General features: G+C 35.0%; 1 protein-coding gene and 1 long non-coding RNA gene across 3 annotated transcripts in view; one reads left to right on the top strand and one right to left on the bottom strand.

The window, feature by feature from the left end:
• Positions 1-13,299: 13,299 nt before the first annotated feature.
• LOC143227457 (uncharacterized) lies at positions 13,300-14,888 on the bottom strand. The gene is made up of 3 exons (XR_013014999.1): positions 14,818-14,888; positions 13,663-13,854; positions 13,300-13,426 (listed from the first exon to the last, which is right to left on the bottom strand). It is a non-coding gene; the product is annotated as an uncharacterized LOC143227457 (long non-coding RNA).
• A 1,169-nt stretch (positions 14,889-16,057) lies between these two features.
• LOC143226103 (regulator of microtubule dynamics protein 1-like) overlaps positions 16,058-21,665 on the top strand; it is a 45,907-nt gene continuing 40,299 nt past the window's right edge. For both annotated transcript variants that reach the window (XM_076456608.1, XM_076456609.1), the window contains exons 1-3: positions 16,058-16,570; positions 18,017-18,182; positions 20,165-20,276. In XM_076456608.1, coding sequence (XP_076312723.1) covers positions 16,197-16,570; positions 18,017-18,182; positions 20,165-20,276 — 652 coding nt within the window. In that variant the 5' untranslated portion in view covers positions 16,058-16,196. The remainder of the gene's footprint in view (positions 16,571-18,016; positions 18,183-20,164; positions 20,277-21,665) is intronic.

The following is a 21,665-nucleotide window of genomic DNA, read 5'->3' as shown; positions in this document are numbered from 1 at the left end:
ATGCCCTCAGGGCTTGTGGGGTCAGGGAGTCATTTGGCCATCCATTTCAGAAAAAAAAATCATAAGCTTTCCAAGGGAGATTTGAGGAAAAAAGAAAAAGGGAGGAAGAAAAAAAAACGGAGGAAAAAGAAAAGAAAACATGGAAGGGATAGAGAGACAGAAAAATCATCGTAAAAATATCAAGATTTGACTTTTGTTTTTTCTTCACTCATTTCCTTACCATTTGAGTGCGTGCATGTCAAGTAAACTATTGAACAATGGATCAAGCGAGATGATGCAACGACTAATGTAATTCTGTATTTATTTTTTCTTTTACGTCTCATTATGGTTGAATAATAAATATATAGAATGTTTTTCTGCTTTTGTAATTAATATTTATTAATAAACACATAAAATATATAAACATAATAATTTTTTTTGTTTTTATAATTAATACTTATCTTGTGATGAAATTTTTAGAAGAAAAATAAAAATTTCAATGCCTTTTTTGATGAGAAAATCTGGTGATGCGACAGTCAACACCGTTAAGTCACTAGCGACAAAAGTGATTTTTCGAAGCTAGGGGATGAAGCCACAAATTTGATGAAAGGCATAAAATAAATAATTAAGGAAGAACAAAGATAACAGTTTCAAAAACTGACCATTCCTCACCGTCAAATAGCGACAGAACGACTCTTAGAAGCTGGATTTGATTCTGCTACTGCAGATTTTCATAATCCAACTTTTTATGCAAGAGACTTTGTCTTCTTTACTACTGTTCAAGCTTTAAAAGAGCAAATTCAATCTCGTTTTGATGAAAATGATCAAAGTACTCTTTGCAGTTTCTCTTTTGCCTTAATGCAACCAGAAAAAGAAGATGCTACAGATGATGTGTCATTACTTTTTTACTTTTATGGACTGCATGAGAATCAGTTTTCTTCAGAAAAACAAAAGACTGTGGTTGGTCTTCTCGATTAAAAATAACAAAATCTCCATTTGTCTTCTGGATATAAGTTGTCAAAATGAATTTATGAGACTGGCATCTCTTAACTCCTTCCAACTTATTTTCATTTAGTGCAAATATTTAGCACTGTTACAGCCACATTCTATTATGTTGGAATATAATTCTCTGCTTTACGTCGAATCAAAACTTACTTACGCTCTACCATTGGACAAGAAAGACTGTCTCATGCCACCAATTTAAATACTGAACGGGAAATAATAAATTTTGTGATGGAGTATAAAATCTAAGAGATTATCATTGCTTTTGCTCATGAGAAGAATCGTGAAAACTTATTGCTTAGTTTAATTTTATTTGGTCTTATATTATATGCGTTAGAAAAGTAAAAACACTAGCTGCAATGAAAAATTTAAGTTTACGGTTTTTGATTCTTAAAAGTAAATATATGTTGTTACATTTTCAGAGCAATCAAGGTACTGAAAATTTATGTTTACGTTTTTTGATTCTTAATAACAAGGATATGATGTTATTTTTTTCAGAGGGGCCAGGGTACTGGCCCCCCAGTTGGGAAATCTGTCCTGCGGGCCTGGTGCCAAGTATACTGAACAATGGTTTGGTACTGGATATTAGTTGCTCTGCTTTAAACCCTATGGTTCCAAACCTGAATATAAAATTACCTAATTCATTTAATTCTGACTGAAGAGAGCACAACACTACATATACATATATATAAAAAGAGTATAATGCCATCCCTCCCAGTGCACATGTGTTTACCACAACATCTTTGATAATTTCAATAGCAAACGAGTGTATACGTTCTCGAGGTGTCGTGCGACTGCCATTGGTGTATTTTACTAAACAGACATCTTTTCAACAAAAAATAACACGACATCAAACAGAATAACTTGGAGCAACACATAACTAGGATGAAAGGAAATTTGTTACAATCTATCAAAAACTGTCGTATTCTCAGATAATTTTGTTTTTTAATTTTGCATAAAGCTTCATGAGAGTTATCTGTGGTAGCCATCCCTAATTTAGCAGTGTTAGACTAGATGGAAGACAGCTGGTCATTATCACCCAACGTCAATTATTGGCGTTTTTACCAACAAATAGTGAAATTGACCGTATGTTATAACGCTCCCACGGCTGAAAAAGTGAGCATGTTTGGAGGGACGGGGATTCGAACTCACGACTCTCAGATTACAAGTCAAACGCCCAAATCACCTAGTCATGCTCGGCGTTCTCAATAAATGACTTCTGTACAAGTATTCGATATATCCAGTTTATAATGTGGAGATCAAACAGAAAATTTACAAAACAATTTAAAAATGAAACCCCAACCGTATTTCAAGTTGAATGAGCAATGAAAGACCGGACGTTTGATTGACAGTGAAAAATATCTTTATTTTTGACATTAGTTACAAAACAAAGTGTGTACCTACTAAGATAAGTGGATGTTCACATCTACTGAATTAATAAATACGTTGTCAACTTTCCATTTCTCAAGATAAAGATCTCTACAAAATGTTTCAAATTATTATATTTTTATTATTATGTGAATGCCAATGATAAAAATATGTAGTTTTGTGTATATATATATATGTATGTATTACAGTGTGATGTATATTTAAGTGGATTCTTTTGAATTTCTACGAAACAATAATAGGAGACCAACCTACATGACAATAACAGATTAGCTCTATTCTGTTTATTTTCTCTGACGTTTCTATATTTATGTTCTCTATTCTGTTTATTTTCTCTGACGTCTCTATATTTATGTTCTCCATTCTGTTTATTTTCTCTGACGTTTCTATATTTATGTTCACTATACGTTGCAAGCCTAATTGCACAAATAACGTTTTAACATTAACTCCACAACGAAATGTAAACCGAACCTCAAATATAATGTCTCAGTATAAATTGCGAAACACATGAATGTTTAACTTAATATACTAACTAAGGTCTGTTAGAAAATCAAACAAGAATATCATCAAGTAACTCAACAATATAACAAATGTTATAATTCTCACTTAATACTCATAAGTAGCTACAGAGGCAGATAAAAGATCAGAGGGACATGGGGCTAAATTTTTTTTTACCAGACGTATAGTGGTTGCGACTAACAAGTAATGTGTGTGTGTTTTTCTTTTAGCAAAGCCACAAAGGCAACAACAACAACAAATACTGAATCTCAAGCTGTTTCATTTTTGGAAACGATAAAAAAATAATAATCACATATCTGCAATACTCTTTCACAAGTTAGTGAGCAACATTCGGTCTTGTACACCGAATGAAAGGGGAGTTCTAATTTGTGATGTCAAAAGTCAACACATTGTGCTCAGCACAATCAGCATGCAAAGCATACTAATGTTACGGAGGCCAAGAAGTATGCAACTATTTTGAGCCAAAAACCCTAATGCTTCATCAAAAAATGTATAGTGTGTAGAAAACAGTAAATACCATAAGCAGCTGTGTTACAACTATAAATCATATTTCTTTACATCGCAAAAATAGGGGGTCCGACCGATATCTCATGTGGATGTATATGGTATTAGGTGTTTCTTGAATGAGAAATGAGGTGCTTTAACAGAGACAAAATTTATTTGGATAGCAATGTATACAAACGAAAAAAATTCAAATACATAGGAAATTAACAATTCACGCATTCACGTATACTCGCACACATTTATGCATAGTTCAAATTGGTACTCGTATAGTATTCCCAGCAGTAGTAGAAGATCATGTCATCTGTACTTGTACTATTGTCTTCCTAGGTTTTTTGTAGCAAAGGTACTTGTGATATGTTTAGTATCAAGCGATTTAAACAAGTCATTTTTCATGCACAAAAGTGCCAGTGCATTAAGTCAGTCTTAGCACATTGTTGATTGAGGGTGTTCTTTATCCTTTTCAGCATCGAGAATGATATATCTCCTTAACTATTGCTTAAATGATGTACAGGTACATCCTTAAGATTAACAAAACATTTAGGAAAGTTGATTTTAGAGATGGGTCTCATATCATTCTCAGTATATTTTGAACTTTGGATTAAGACGGTTTGTCAACGAATTCTGCCTTGGAGAAAACGGCATATTGGACAGTTTCTTCCTCTGTGCAACTCTCCAATTCTATAGTATACGTACTAATCAGCTCTTTTGTGTCATTGTTGAAGCCCTCTATAGGTATGGATTATATGTTTTGTATCTGGGAGTTTTTTAATGAACCACTTATTTCATGAAACCTCTCCAGGATAGCACTCTATAATACTCTCATTATACCAGTTTCAAATTATTACAATTACAGTATAAAGCTTCTTGACTCTTAAGTGCACTTGAGGCTTTTCAAAGTCATCATTTGTAATGGAAGCGACAACTTTCATTGTGATTTTGTACCACAGTTTTAAAGTTTACATTGCATCTAAATGGGTACTCTATCTTGTGTGTTAAAACCTCTTTATTACCAGAGACCCTAGTTTTTCAAGAACATCGTGTAGGCGTTTCCACAAGCGGGTTGAAGCTAAAAAAAAAACACCTAAAGCTTCTGCACAAAGGCAATGAATAAATAAGCTTTAGTAGAACAGTCCTCAGCCCATTGTACAACCAAGTTGAGAGAATGACCAAAGGAGGGAACATAGTCTGCCAGGATGTTTATCTCTTTGAGTAAGGCTTACATGCCAGTGTATTCATTGCTCATATTGGGTGCATTGTTGTAAGACTGTTCACTGCAGTCTTGAAATCTCATGTCATTCTTTTTCAAGGAAATTTATCAGACTTTAACAGGTCCTGCTCTTGTGTGATTGCTTAACAGTAAGAATGTGGCAGATTTCTCTATAGAGCCATCATTTAGTGCATATCTAAAAATTATTATCAGTTCATCCCTGTTGGATATATCTGGAATAGAATCAAGTTTGTGTTTTTCTTATAGCAGAGCCACATCGGGCTACCTGCTTAGCCCATCGAGGGGAATCGAACCCCTGATTTTGGCGTTGTAAATCCGTAGACATACCGCTGTACTAGCAGGAGGCAAAATAGAATCAAGAGATACTGAGTAAACTTAGATGTTTTCATTTCCTGGATAATGGCAGTGAGGACTTCTTTGTGTAAGGTTTAAACGAATTTGTCATAAACTGTTGAAGATAAGTATGAAACATGACCTTTTCCCATACTTGTGTATTTTTAAATGTGTTCAGCAAAGAAAAAAAGCATCATACTCAATAAATAGCTCCAGTATTCTTAATACTTGCCGTTATGCACTGAACCAACTATTTTGTTACTTTTTCTAAATGCTGGCCCTCTGGATGATAGAAACTTTTTGTCTGAGAAATTATGTTTTAGAACTTGTTGTCAGTATTTTCCCTTTCACTTCATTTGCTCTGTTAAATTTTGTCGATTCGTCTGCTTTTATTTTTCTGAATAACGAATTGATGGCGTAACATGTTTCCAATTCTAATAACCAATTGTTGCAATGAAGAAGTTTCCATTGCTGTTGGAAACAATATGTATATTATACAGAAGACGTTTCCTCTTCGATGGTGAGTAGCAAAGCCAGTCTCTTTTAATCTTTTATACATTCAATTGTTCGCAATAAAAATGTCTTAGAGCATTAGTGTTTACACTTGTAACCTAAAGTGGATTTTCTATATGTACTAAAATCTACATCCTTGTGTTGGCAAGATGCATTCTCCGATACACAAACAAAATATCTTAATTTATCAGAAACTTCTGTCCATACCCCAATGTCACATGTAAAGGATGGGTATCTTCATCGCCATTGTAATAATTTATTTTTTTTATGTTTATAAGGGCTTAATTCAATTTCATGAGGTTTATGGTTATCAGCATCGAGAGTCGTAGTCGCTACCCTAATTGTTTTCACGTTCTTTACTGAAAGTTATGTTTTGACACTTTCTGATTGAGAGTAGGGATCAATTTGAAAGAACGGAGTTAACGGTCATATATATCCAGAGATAAAATATTTACATTGTTGTTACCACTATTTTAGTTGACGAGAGTTTAGGCACTAAAAGACAGACCCCATTAATTCGTTAACTTCATAGTTTTAGCTACTATTTTCACTATTTTGTCTTCTTCCTCGTATAATACATAAAATGAGCACTTATTGAATAATGTGTGAGCGTACTTGTGTGCGCGTTTGTGCACGTGTGTATGAGAGAGTGAGATTTTAAGACGAGCTATCTCACACTTATCACAAATTATTACTTATTTTTTGTACTTAATATTAAAATTTGTAAATTTATACTTGGATGTTTTGTATTCTATACCTATTAATGATGATTGTCAAGTTGTGAAAAATTATTTACATCTGAATCCAAACAAAAAATTAATATAATTATAAACTTTGTAAACACAATTTCAAGGTTCTGCTCAACTGACTATAAAGGATGAAAAAAACTTTCTAAAACATTTTTTCAGTCATACCAACAAATTTCAACTGATTGTTGTCGAAGAAACTTCCACACAACTATCAGAACAAAGACCTCAAAACTCAATTCACAAACAAAACTGACACTAATACAATAAACAACAACACAACATGATGCTGCAGTTTATCATTTATTCTTGAAATTAATTCAAAACTAATAAACACTTGAAGAAAACATGTCATTAACCATAAAATTTTTATTACTAAATTACTAAAAATTATATAGTATCACACAATATCAATGCTATTTATAAAATAACGTGCAATACAGGGGCGTAGCCAAGGGTGGGTTGGGGGTTAACCCCCCATGGATCCAAACTTTTTAGGCAAGTTCAGTTGCCACCTGTGAAGTTTCATAAAGATCCGTGATTGAATGGCAGATAATTTCACACACAACAAATGGTCAAATTCAAATTTCTGGTTGAACACTCTTTTAATACAGCAAGTTTTGTCAGAACTAGAGAAATACAATCGAATATTTATGAAAGGTTCAAACGCTCGTTCGTTCTTGCCAGGACATCTATAACACAGTTTGGTTCAACTTTAATATCACGGTGAATGTATAATGAGGCCATGCCATTCAATCGATCTTCAGTGGTGGTATTTCTCAAATACGTTTCGAGTCTTCTGAGAGTTGAAAACGAACGCTCCACTGAGCTCGTTGACACAGGCAGCGTGGCAAATACTTTCAACAGTCTAGAAATGACTGGAAACATTTCTGCATTGCATATTGCATATGCATCTATGACATTTTTGGTCTGTTTTTCGCAAATGATTTGTATCAAACCCTAAGTTCACCTACTGCAGCTAGTGAAGTGCTGTCAATGTCAGCCTTGTATATATTGACCAACTCTTTAATTTGGTCACATTGTTGTGCTGTAGGTTCTGACTGTTCTGTGGTAGATCCTGATGATAGTAGACACATGAAGTTTGTAAGGAGAGTTTTGAGACTGGACAGACGGTCACATATTTGTGAAAGAAAGTTATCAACAAATGGTACAAATACAACAATACGAAAGTGCTCCTTATTAAGAATATTGAGATAAGTGCTGTCACCTGTAGTTAGGAATATATTTTTTTTTACATGTGCTCTCAATGAATAAACACGTATCAACAGGTTATGGGCCCGGGAATGCTCTAATAGTGCTTAAACAGATGAAACTGTTTTAAAATTGTTTAGAACAAGTAATCCAGGAGATACTGAGGATTACTGTAGAACAGTTTTGGATGACATTTTTTGTTGGATGGCACAGGATTTACATGGATACTTTATCACAAGTGCTGGGTGATTCGTTTCCTTTGTCTGGAAGCCATTGTGAAATACCAAGATAAACTGTAAGTAAAATATTGATTGACATTCTATTTTCTCAAGTCATATAAAGGGAGAATTAGATCTAAATCAAAGAAAGGAATATTACAGTTGTGGTTGAAATAGTTTGACAATGGAAATTAAAATATCAATTGATAAGTTGGAAGAAAATAATTGGGCCACATAGAAATTTCAAATGGAACATTTATTGAGAGGAAAAGGCCTATGGGGCCATGTGACTGAAACAGAGGTAATGGCAGAGACAGCCAATGATCAAACAAGGGCAGATTTCAACAGGAAAAAAGAAAGAACATTTTCAAAAAATTGTTCTGAATGTTCAAAGTGCATAACTATATCTTGTCACCTCATGCACAACTCCCAAGGAAGCATGGGAGCTCACTGCGAGCTCACTTTGATAAGAACACACTAGCCAATATATTCCTGAAAAAGTATTTTTGATGTGAGATGAAATAAAGCATGATGGTCCAGAAACATTTGAAACAAATGAAGGAATTAATGGATCAGCTTGCTGTGGTTGGGGCTGAAATAGCAGAAGAAGATCAGATTGTTACCTTACTTGGTAGTCTGCCAGCTAGCTATGATACAATTGTAACAGTCCTGGAAACCAAAATTGATGATATCTCAGAAAAAGACCACATCGAATGAAAAAAAATTAACTGCATTAGCCACTCGCAGCAACTTCAAACCATATGAAACACAAGAAACAGAGAAAAGGGGTAACAGCTTCAAGTGCTACAAGTGTGGAAGAAAGGTACATATAAAACGCAATTGTCCAACACTGAAGGAAATGGTCCACAAAGCTAAGAATGTAGATATTAATGTGACAGGAGATTATACTGATGAAACAATGGTGTTGCCTTTGTAACAAACCAGGCTAAAGGAATAGGAAATGGGAAATGGTTGGTGGGTTTTGGTGCATCTAGGCATGTGACACACCAGAGGAACATATCATCAAATTATCACAAGTTTAGCACACCTCAACAAGTTAGGATTGGTGATGGAAGAACTGTTGAAGCTCTTGGATTTAGAAACTGTAAACTAGAAATGACATTTAAAGTCAGTAATTCAAAGCATGTCACAATGCAGAGTGTCCTTCATATACCAAAATTAGCTAGCAATCTATTTTCAGTAGGAGCTGCTACTGAAAAAGGAAATATTGTGCAGTTTGGAGTTAATCGCTGTTACATCCGAGGTAAATCAGGACAACTCTATGGCATGGGTACAAGAAAGAATGATGGTGTATACCAACTAGACTGTGAGACCAGTTTTATTGAAAATGCCTCAGTAGTCTCAAACAGCAGCATGAATGGCTTGGATATATGGCATCAACGACTAGGGCATATCAGTGTTTCACAGTTACAGATGCTTGTTAGGAGTGAAAATGTAAGTGGAATCAAATTGCAGAAGTCTGATGAAGCCAGTTTCTGTGAGGGATGCATTGAAGGTAAAATGCACAGGAAGCCATTTAAGTCAGTGGGAGAAATCAGATCAAAGGGAAGACTGCAACTGGTACACAGTGATGTCTGTGGTCCTATGCAAACTCCATCTATTGGAGGTAGCAAGTACTTTGTTACATTTATTGATGATTACTTAAGATGCTGCAGAGTGTATTTCTTGAAACAAAAGTCAGAAGTCCTTGAGAAATTCAAGGAATTTGAGAAGTTGTACTCAAATGAATCTGGAGAGCACATAAAAACCCTGCACACAGATAATGGCGGAGAATATACGTCAAATGAGTTCCAGCAATATTTGAAGTCAAGAGGCATTCATCATGAGATGTCAGTAGCATATTGTCCAGAACAAAATGGTGTTGCTGAGAGAAGGAACAGAACTCTTGTGGAATCAGCAAGAAGCATGCTGTCACATGCTAAGTTACCAAGAATCTACTGGGCGGAAGCTGTAGCAACTGCAGCGTATGTGGGTAACAGAGTATCCACATTGGCAATAAAAGATGTTAGTACGCCATATGAGAGATGGTATGGGAAGAAACCAGATGTAGAACACATGAAAGTGTTCGGATGTCTTGCATATGCACATGTTCCAGAAGCGTCAAGACAGAAATTAGACATGAAGTCTACGAAAGTACGTTTCACTGGATATGATAACTGCACCAAGGGATATCGACTGTATGATGAAAAATCCAGGAAGATTTTCATACGGCGAGATGTTATCTTTAATGAAACAGAATTTGGTCAAGAACCTGTGACAAATGAGTATATCTCATCAAGTGAACAGATAGTGGACCAAGAAACAGAAGTTAAAGCTAAAGATAAAGCTGAATGACCAGCAAGAAACAGGAAACCCCCCATCCACTATGGATATGATGATTGTCACACTGCAAACTTATACAGTATGTTAGAGCCAAGCACATTAAGTGAAGCAATGTCAAATGACAATGCAAAGGAGTGTAAGTCAGCTACAGATCCGGAATTTGAGTCTTTACAAGAAAATGACACCTGGGATCTGGTGGAATTACCAGTTGGAAGAAAACCTATAGGTTGTAAGTGGGTATTCAAAGTTAAGTATGGAAATACTGGAAATGTAGAGAGGTTCAAGAGTAGGCTGGTGGCCAAAGGTTACTCGTAGAATTATGGTCTGGATTACGAGGAAACCTTCTGCCCAGTGATGTGCTGTGCATCAATCCGCTCCTTGATTGCATTTGCTGTGCAGAACAACTTGAAAATTCACCAGATGGATGTCATAACTACATTTGTGACTGGAAATCTGGATGAAGAGATATACATGGAACAACCGAAAGGCTACGCTGTTTCAGGGAAGAAAAACCTTGTGTGTAAACTGAAAAAAATCACTGTATGGACTAAAACAGCCACCACGCTGTTGGAAAAATCATTTCATGAACAGATGATGGAACTGGAATTTGTTCAGAGTTCAGCAGATCCATGTGTTTACATAAGGAAGGGTGAAAATCTAGGAATAGTTGCAGTATATGTGGATGATATTATTTTGGTTGCTGATAGTGATGATGAAATAATCACTATAAAGGAAGCACTGAAGGAAAAATTCCGCATGAAAGACCTTGGAAAGCTCCATTACATCCTTGGTCTCAGTGTTGTTCAGGATGAAAAGAATGGATGTGTATGGTTAAATCAAAGACAGTATATCCAAACTATGCTGGTGAAATTTGGAATGACTATGTGTATGGCAGTTGCAACTACATCAGATGTAAATGTGAAATTGCAAAAGGATGATGGTGTTAGCACTCAGGTTGACTGCAGTTTGTACCAGTCGTTGGTAAGCAGCCTTCTGTATGCTGCAATGGTAACAAGACCAGATATTGCATATGCAGTGGGAGCAATATTGAAATGTTGTGCTCAGCCCAACACAGCACATTTGACAGTAGCAAAGAGAATCCTACATTACTTGAAAGGAACAGCTGATCTTAGTCTTAAGTTTGAAAAGGTACCAGGAGACGTTATTACTGGTTACTCAGATGCAGATTTTGATGGAGACCTGGATGATAAAAAGTCCACATCAGAAAATATCCTCATTCAAGCAGGAGCAGCTGTAAGTTGGATTACCAAAAAGCAATCCACGGTGGCCCTGTCCACCTCAGAGGCAGAGTACATAGCCTTGAGTCTTGCAGCACAGGAAACAGTATGGTTGACAAGACTATTGCAAGAAATAGGTTCCGAAGTTGATGACCCTGTTTGTATCATGAAAGATAACACCAAGGAACAATCGCCATGGCACAGAAACCAGTGGGTCATGCAAGAACAAAACACATTGATATTCGTTACCACTTCATTCGCCAATGTGTGCAGTTTGGATTAGTAAAACTGGAATATTGCCCCACAAACAGTATGACTGCTGACATTCTTACAAAGCCACTTGCTAGAAATGCATCTGAAAGGTTCAGAGATAATGTTGGACTGGCACCAATGGATAAATGAATCAGAAAAAGTGACGATTATATTAACATATTGACAGTAATTGTAAGTTTGTGTAAAACTTAAAATTAAGTGGGAGTGTTAAGAATATTGAGATAAGTGCTGCCACCTGTAGTTAGGAATATTTTTTTGTACACGTGCTCTCAATGAATAAACACGTATCAACACTCCTCAGGGCTAGTGGTTTGTGGGTTAGCACGGTACATCTGTCTTTTAGTCTGGGTTGGCATTATGATGCCAATTTGAAGCTCACTATACAGAGTTTGAGCCTCACAGAAAATGTTGCTAAATTCATTCACAGTATTATTTCTGTGAACTGAAAAAAATCTTCCACTATTTCTGCATGATGCATCATAGCACATAAATCAATGTTCTGTTGCCGCAGTAAGTTGCACAGAGGTATACTAAAGAAAAACAATTTAGCAATGATAAGTAGAGTGATGATGAATTCTAGCTGTGTTACAGAACACAACAATTGATTGGCTTGTGTGGCAAAATCTCTGTCTTGCCAATCTGATATGGTCTCAAGGGCATCTGTCACTGCATGGATTATTTCTAGAAAGACAATGACTGAGTCATGCCTCTCAACCTACCGGGTGGGGCAGAGATCTTTCAAACGTTTTTTTTTTTTCGATTCAGGTGCTTTATTCTCCACCGAAAGAGCCAAAACGTGCTTTCGTTTGGGTGTATTGAGAAAGTTTTCAATGCTAGAAATTACTCCCATGCAATTTCGCACAGGAACTTCTTTACAAGCATCAGAAATTGCCAAGTTTAGGGAATGGGCACTGCAGTATACATAGGGTGCAAGTGAGAATTTATCAGTTATGTGTCTCTGCACACCATTGAATTTCCCACTCATAGAGGCAGCACTGTCGTACCCTTGTCCTTGCAGGTAAGCCATGTCAATACCATATTTTGTCAGATTGGTTATGATAACGTCAGCCAAGTTTCTGCCTGTCACATCATAAACAGGTATAAATTGCAAAAAATGTTCTCTCATTGAGACAGAGTTGTCATTGGCATGCAAATATTTAACACACAGCGAAACTGTTCAATGCCTGAAATATCTGTTGTTTCATTAGCTAATATTGAGAAACACTTTGCAGCATTAACCCTGTTGACCAAAGCATCAAGAACATGAGTATTACAGACATTGATGATTTCATTTTGAATTTGAGGACTCAAATATGTAGCATTCCTCTTTGTACTCTTAAGGCTTGCTGAAAGCTTGACATTATCCTTTGCCCTGTAGTGCAAAATTGCCCAAAAATTCCCATCATTATTGATGGGCTCCTCATCAGCTTCACCAACAAACATTGGACCAGAATCATACTTTCCCCTCAAAGTTAAACCATGTCTCCTACACAGCAATACAGTATCAATAATAGGCATAAAATAATGCCAGTTCTGTTCAATTTCTTGCTTGTAAGTTGCATAAAGTTGCAAGTGCACAAATGAACTTGTGTTTACGACCTGTAGAAAATTGTTAGCTTTTTCTTTGCTGTCTTGGTGGTACTGTTTCAATTCATGTACCTTGAAGTCTTCAACAGCCTTCTTCCAGTTTGTGTATGGAAATTTCACTAGTTGTCCCAATTTCTGGCTTCCAACACCAGCACCATCAGGAGCAAAAAGACAGCAGTACTTGCAGAAAGCACCCTTTGCATGTTGACTGTAGAGTAGTCATCTCCACTGTGAAAGCCAACGATGCTGAAAACGCAGCTTTCTTGGACCACACTGGGGGAAAACATAATCACTCCCTGGGTTCCAGGCATTCTCAAGGAGGCATTTTATGGTTTCAGCGTTTATCTAAAAACGACAGAAAGGCATAGTTCTAATTAAGTTATTTTGCACATAGGAAAGTTTGTTATGGGAGTACAATAACCTCGAAGAGAAAGGCTTAGAGTTGTACTTCACAGAGCAGGCCTAATATCCTGTGGCTGTAGGCCTACAATCACTAGCAGCAATAAATATTCAGTCTAAAACTCATCAGAGTGTTTGCATGATTTTTAATACAAAAGTAATATAATGAGGAGCCGACTTACCTGTATACTAATGCTGACATCATCGGAAATGTAATTTCCAATGTCCGAGACTGGACCTGAGGTGGTAGTGGCAGCGCTGGCCACGGTGATGACTCTGACAATTCAGTTGACAATTCTGATTCAACCTGATTGGCTGCAGCAGATTGATCAGGTTCAGCCTCATGAATGGGTTTAAAGAACCCAATGCAGTGTCTTTTGCATTTTCAAGCTTGACATAGTGAATGAATGTTCATCGCAACTTTTGTTTGTCAACGTCACATTCCTTTTGTTAACGTCACATTCACAGTACTATTGGCGCCATCTATAGTGAATGATTCACTATAGATGGCGCCAATGGTACAAGGTTAGTGCCATGGTGCTGCCAGCCTGTCACGGTGCCACTCACTGTTTACTTGGGAAGTTAATTTTTGAAACACACAGGGAATCTGAACATACACTGTCCATGAAATTTGAATACAGATTATAAACACTATTCATATATTTTGCACTCTCCTGAGTGACTCTATATTTTATATGTTGATGACAGGACTGTAAGCCTACTTTGCTAGGTCCGATAACTTTAAGTTATATATTATATATAGGCCTATATATTTATTTATGATTAAAAATGATGACAAACACAAATTTGAGAAAAATGTGGTCTCAGAATGCATAATTCAGGTTTTTCTTTTATGTCTTTATTTAAAACTTTCCCGGCGGGTATGCCCCTCGGACCCCCTAGCATGTCTTCGCGCCTACGGCGCTTGCATCAAACACTCAAACTAATCCACCCCCAATGGCCATTTCTGGCTACGCCCCTGACGCAATAATAGTCTAGAATTCTACGTCAGAGAAACGAGGAGAAAATTGGAAACGAGATTCATCGAATCTAATAGAGACCCTCCAAAGTTTACCACCATTGGAACTCAAAAAGTACAGTGTATCTATAAAAACCCTATAATTTTAAACAAAGAACCAAACATCAAGAAAAGAAAAAATAAAGGAAGCTATCTTAATTGACTGAAACAGTCCTACTATAAACCAACACATCAAGGTACCAAGATACCTTTACTAAGCTGTTAAGTAATCTCCTGTCAAGTAACCTATTTGCTCCCTACTGTGTATATCTAAACTAATTGTACTTGAGGATGGCATAATTTTGTCGAAACGATGTACATCTGAATAAAGTTTTCTTCATTACCTATCCAAGCCATTTCCAAACTTGTATCTTCACAGATAAACTTCATCTTGAATTATTTCAAAGTTCTATTTCAGTTTTATTAAAATGCTTATTTCTGATATCACTGTTGTAACTTTGCCGTTTCGACGTTGGTTCCTTAAATTTATATTGTGAAAATAATTCATTATTCAGTTTATCCAAAAATAATAAATTAGTGTAATTCTCCTTGAGATTACTACACAGGTTTGTACACTTTGTAAGTTATAAGTTGTAAGCCTGAGTAATTTTACAAGTCACTATCAAACAGAAATACATTAACTAATGTTTAAAATAAACTTACTTGTATAAATTCACGTCTGATCGATTGATCAGTTAACTGAAAACAAAAACTTTCTGACTAAATAGCCCCTAGTAGCTCAGCGATATCTCTGTGTTTGTGTGTGTTTTTCTTATAGTAAAGCCACATGGGCTATCTGCTGAGCCCACCGAGAGGAATCGAATCCCTGATTTTAGCGTTGTAAATACATAGATGTACCGCTATACTACTGGGGGGGGGCGATATCTCTGTAGATTTACAATGCTACAAATTTGGCGTCGATATTTTTAATGGGCGCAACATAGAGAGCCCATTGTGTAACTCTGTCATTAATCTTAAAACAAAACTAATTGAATGGACTATCTAGATTACACTGATTCATTCCGTAAGCTTAAATACTAAGTCACTATATTTTCGTAACGTCAATTTAGAATATCCTAGAGTTACTCATACAGACATACTTGATTTTAACTTCGTGCACTCTTAGCTAACAAACAAATTACAACATTAAATCATTGCTTATAGCATTAATAATAGTGACGCATTATTTACGCATTAACAAAACAAATAAAAACAAGAGGTAGAGGGAACGATATAAATATATTCACACTTTTTACGTGGTTTGACTGAGAATAGTGAAACCTGAAGATACATGTAGTGGGTACTGTTATAATATTTGTTGTTTTAGAGAAAACAGAATACTTCGATGAGTCAAAATACGTAACCTGCTCGTTCTTATGTAATTAAAATAAAATTAAACTCTATTGATTATTTTGGATATTAAAATATTAGGTACAACATATTTACTGAAATTGTGTAAAGTATGAAATAATATTGCTAATTGCAAAATATGAAAACGTTTATTTTACTTTGGACTTAATAACATTGCACGTAAAAATTAGATGCAAAAGACGTGCGCCCTCTTCTGGAGTAATTGAGTTGTCGATGTGGTTCAGTTTAGTGTATTGGTATCACTATGTTGTTAATGGTATTAAAGGAAAATAGGTAACGGTAAGGACATCGTACCATGGGATGAGTTAAGGAAAAATAGAAGAAAATATGGAGGCAGTCTTAAGAGATAGATGGACAGTAATTGCAGCTTTAGGTGCAGGAGTCGTTGTAGGTGTCAGCGGAATTTACATGTACTACAAACTTAATAGAAATGTAACACAAGAATTATCTAATTTAGCTGGTACTATTGAAAGTTTAAAAAGGGAAATAGAGGAATTAAAAGTCAACCATTTAGACCAACGCAGTCGCATTCCACTAACATTACAATCAATAGCTGCAGCTCCACCAAGTTCCGTCTCGAGCGTTCGCGTAGGACTTGAAAAGTCGAGTGATAAAAGAACTGTCCTATCTCAGTATCATCTTTCAGTAAATAGTTCAGTCTCAGATGAGACAGATGAAGTATATTATGATTTTACTGATGCGTAAGTTTTTTATGCTGCATTTTGAAGTTCAAAATAGAAATAGATGATTTGTGAATATAATTACCTCAACTGTTAAAACTATAAAAAACATTAGCAAATAGATTATGGAAATTTTAACTACTATTTCTCAAAAGACACCGTAGACATGTACGAGTTAACTTCCTGATACTTGGAATATTTTTTAGCGTGATGCCTAAGGTTTTAATTTGTCTATCGTGATAAGAAACGGTAAATGTATGAAAAATTCTTTGTACCTTAATGCGAGTTTGATAGCATTTATACGTGGCTCTTTTAAATTTTACTTGTAGAGTTACTTCATAAAGATCACTATGCCACATTTTCTAACTCAGCTTGTCATTGGGCAGCTACAAGAATTGAAATTTGATTACCTGCTCAGTCACCGAATAGAAAACAGTGCAATAACATTTTTATTTTGAACAGGTTTGAAATAACTTGGGTATATTTTTATTCATTTTTAATTACGTAAGCCTTTAACAAAGTATTTTTGTTTGTGATTTTTAAATCACCATACAGTAAACATCAGATTATGTAGAAAATAGGAAAAAATGTATAAATAATAATTTAAACTGTTTCAGAACGGTAAGTTTCTTTGATGAGAAAAATGTCACTGTTATTTTATTCTAAAAACTTTGTAACTGCAACTGTAATCTCTGTAAAAGATGTCTGATGCAAAGCATAGAAAATAATAATCCTATTACTGAAATTTTTATTTTGAAAGTGATGGAACTTGCTACCAGAAATTATTTTGGAAATGATTAAACCTGACATGAAGTAATACACAACCTTATTTTGTTAGGCTTTTATGTTCTTAAGATAATGCACAAAAAATTGTTCTGTATCTTAATCTGTAACATATTTTAATTGGGTTCCTCATTAAATGTTAATATTAGATTTTGTAAAGATCTGTTAGAGATGTTAAAAAAGAAAAGGTAGAAAATTGTCTTGGAGGTAGAAAGAAACTGCAAGATATATGCATATTTTCCAGGAATTTTTAGGTGTGTTTAAACTATTTTTCTCAGTAGCACTTTTCTGTAACTTTGGCTTCATTTATCTATGGAACATACAATTTTATTTTGTAAATAAAAACAAATGGATTAAATCAAAGATTATAGAAATCTCAGTATGACAAGACACATTACTACTTTTACTGATAAATGACTTTCATTACAGAAAGTATTTATTATATTGTCACCATTTTATACAAAAAATAATTAAAATAATAATTTTAAGAGTGTCATTAGAGGTTCATTTTACTTTTGAATGCACAGCAGAAAGTTGTTAAAGGTTTTTTTTGTACACCATTTAGAAATTAAATTTAGTTGCATATATTAGTGCCTTTAAAGGTTATTGTGGGTGGATAGCTTTGACAATACATTGACAGATGTAGTTAAATTACATACCCATTTATTTCATTATTATTACTAGTGAAGAAGGGCTTGATTCATGGGCCTCAGTTAGTAAGCCGTTTATCCAAGCCAAGGATGAGGTTAAGAGTAATGCAGCATGGATTGAAGAAATTGACCAAAAGCTGGATGGGGATGCTTCTCAGAGAGAAGAGGCTTATACAGCACTGTTGGCTAGAAGTGCAGAGGTTAGGAATATTTTGTTAAAACATCTTAGAAATTGGTAGTGTAGCTGAATAAAATCACTAGTTAATTTCCAAAGTTTTAATTTTACTGTAGGATTGAAAAAATTGAATGAATTTTTCTTGCATATACTTTATAGGTATAGGCTAAACAAACAATTCAAGAATTTTAACTTATCGACACATAATACCATAAAGTAATGGATAGTGATAGCCTTCTAGTAGGCAGAAGGTAATAGTCAGTTCAGTATTTATTTAGAGATGGCTGGCTCAAAATTGTAAATTGTACTGACCCTGCAATCAAAAGATATCTAGATTGTGAAGTCAGAAGTTCCAAAATAAATTTACCTGTTAGTTCTAAAGAAACCACATTTAATGTTATCTGTGTTTCAACTTAAGTTACTTATTTCTAAAATTTTATTTTAAATTAGCAAAAGTACTCAGCTTTGCTGGGATTATTAGGATGATATATTCTAGTTGACTATGTCATTGTTTGTTTTCTGAACCCATTTTAGCATAAATGTATAACCTATTTACTTTTATTGCTAAGCAAAATGACAGAAGTCATTGCTAGAATGAATTGTTACCAAAATCCAGTGCTTTCCATATACCAAAAGTTATATAAGGAAAAACTTTTTTCCTGTGTTTTTTTTTTTCTAGTATGCCTTATTAAAAAGATTCGAACATGCATGCTCACACTCACCCACGTTTGTCTGTCTGTCTCTGATTTCAATTCTTTTCTATGTGGGTTTTCATTATCTCGTCTCATTAAAAAGATGAGCACACATGAATGCATGTGGGTAAGCTAAGTAATGCCAAAGTAGACACCCTCAGAATCAACTTATTGTAGGTGCAAAATATTAGGTTTCTAGGTTTTCCTCATAGAGTTGTGGCAGCCACACCAACACAGATGTACACACTCATGCATGTATGTGTGTCTGGCTGCCTGAGACTTCTTGTCATAATATAGGGAACCACTTATTTTTATATGCTGACACATAGACATGGATAACATAAGTAATAACACCCAGGTGTACATTTTCAGAGTCTACTTAGTAGTATAGTTCTAAAACTTCAGGTTTATAGTTTGATTTTTCTTAGAGCTATGGTGGCCACATTTCTTTGTGGTTTTTTGTTGGCTTGTCTCAGAAAAAGAACTGCATGTAGATGTGCACATGCACCTGGATAAGTAATAATATCCAGTTGAACACTCTTAACATCTATTATGGGTTTCTAGGTTCTTTCCTGTTGGAGCTATGGAGGTCACACACACACACACACACACACACACACACACACGTTCGTCTGTGACTTATATTCATAATATAAGGAACCACTTCTTTTTCCATGTGGATTTTCACCACCTTGCCCCATTAAAAATGTGTTTGTATGCACACGTGGATAAGTGATACTCATGTATGGGTATTATACCCTTAGGATATACTTACTGCAAGTCCAAAATTCCAGATTTTTAGGTTCTTTCCTATTGGAGCTATGGAGGTCACATATGCACAGACATGCTTGTGTGCACTCAAGCTCACACACATCAGTCTGTCTGATTTCTGTTTCTAATATTATGAATAACTTTTTTCTGTGATTTCTTTCACTATTTTGCTAGATTGAAAAGATGTACATGTGAGCATGCAAATGGATCAAATAAGCACTAATACCTAGATGCACACCCTCAGGATCCACTTAATATGGGTGCAAAATTTCATGTTTGTAGTTTCTTTTTACTTGGAGCTACAGCAATCACTTTTTTTTTGCTTGCTCACCTAATAAAAACAGCCATGTTTTTGTATGAGGATAAGTAATAATACCCAGGTGCACTCTCTCAAGGTCCACTTGATGTGTGCAAAATTTCAGGTTATTTCCTCTTGAAGTTATGGAGGTTGCACACAGACCCACAAACCTCTATTATTATAGATAAATAATGCAGGAGACTTTGGATTTAATTTTTGTGACATTTAATGTTGTTTTTCTTACAGTTTGAAAATAAAGCAGAAATTTTGTGGAGGCTTGCAAAAGCTGCCCATCTTTGTGGAATAATTGCTGAAAAAAGACATGATCTGGAGAAGAAAAAGGAATTAGTAAAAGAAGGTATTATAAACTAATTTTTCATAGAACAATGCTAGTTGTTTTATATGAATAGTGTTGAATTTTAATAATGTTATTAAATAATTAGCATAAAATATATAAGATCAGTCTTTTTCAGTCACTGAAAGATTGAACTTTAAGTTTTCATTTACCCATATATGTATACAGTACTGTACAAAAGGTCTAGGACTAAGTTGAAAATTAGATTTCAGGCTACTTTCAAAGAATAATGGAAGGCATGTTGAATTCAAAACATAGAATTTTGTTAAACTTGAGTACAACAGAAACTCAGTGGAAGTGCTTGAGCTCGGTAAACAGCTGATATTTTGTGTATCACTTTTGATTTAATAATTGAAGACAATATTTCAGACAATATTGAAACATATTTAATCAAAGTGTCTTGAGATTTTATTCTAAATGCCTCCTGCAAAGTTTCTTTGGAAGTAACTTTTGATTTGTCAAGTTTTTGATCTATCAAATCCCAGAACTGCTCAATTGGGTTGAAGTTAGAACTGGGACCAGTGCATCACTTGATTGACTCCAGCAGCAGCTTTTTTAATTAAGTAGTTTCTGCATATGTTGAATGAGTATTTGGAATTATTAGAACCCTTTATCAATAATATGCAAGCCATTGGGTGTACCATGGCAGATCAGTATCTGATGGTACTTACTGGTCTATTATTCTATTTTGCAAATATCTACTGTCACCTCAGCAGAAAACACCCACAAACCACTACACTGCATCTCTTATGCTTCATGGTAGGTACTATGCAATGAGGTATATTTCACCTTTCTTCTGCTAAATGTACAACCTATGTTTTTTAACAAAATATTCCAAACTTGGATTCATTCACCCATAATACCCTTTTCCAGTTATCAGCATGTCAGTTTTTGTACTTTCTAGACAACATCAGTGTCTTGACAATATTTGGAGATTGAAGTAAATGTTTTTAACTGCTATGTGACCAAATATTCCATTCTTGTTGAATATTTTTGATACTGTAGATCTAGACACTTTTCTATCGTTTGGTACATAGTCATTTATTTCATGTTTGAGATCAGTGGCAGTCTTCCTTCTGTTCTGAAGACTGCATAAAGAAAGATATTTATTATCAGTATCATTGAGTTTAGGTGTTTTGCCTCTTCCTTTCCTGCATACAAAGTTACCTGTCTTGATCTCATGATCAGGAGTGTTCTTGACAATGTGTGGGGAGTATTTCAAATCTACAGCAATTTGACAGAGAATCCAACCAGCATCATGTAAAGCTTTCATGCAAACTTTCTGCTCTGCTAACAATTTTCGATGCTTTTTAGAGCCATCATATGACAATAAAATTTAACATGTAGTGTCAAACACTATTTTTATCAAGGTTTATTTATGGAGTACTATAA

The sequence above is a fragment of the Tachypleus tridentatus genome, chromosome 9 (genome assembly GCF_004210375.1).
Source record: "Tachypleus tridentatus isolate NWPU-2018 chromosome 9, ASM421037v1, whole genome shotgun sequence".
NCBI classification, from domain to species: domain Eukaryota; kingdom Metazoa; phylum Arthropoda; class Merostomata; order Xiphosura; family Limulidae; genus Tachypleus; species Tachypleus tridentatus.
This window is presented reverse-complemented; position numbering and strand designations above follow the sequence as displayed.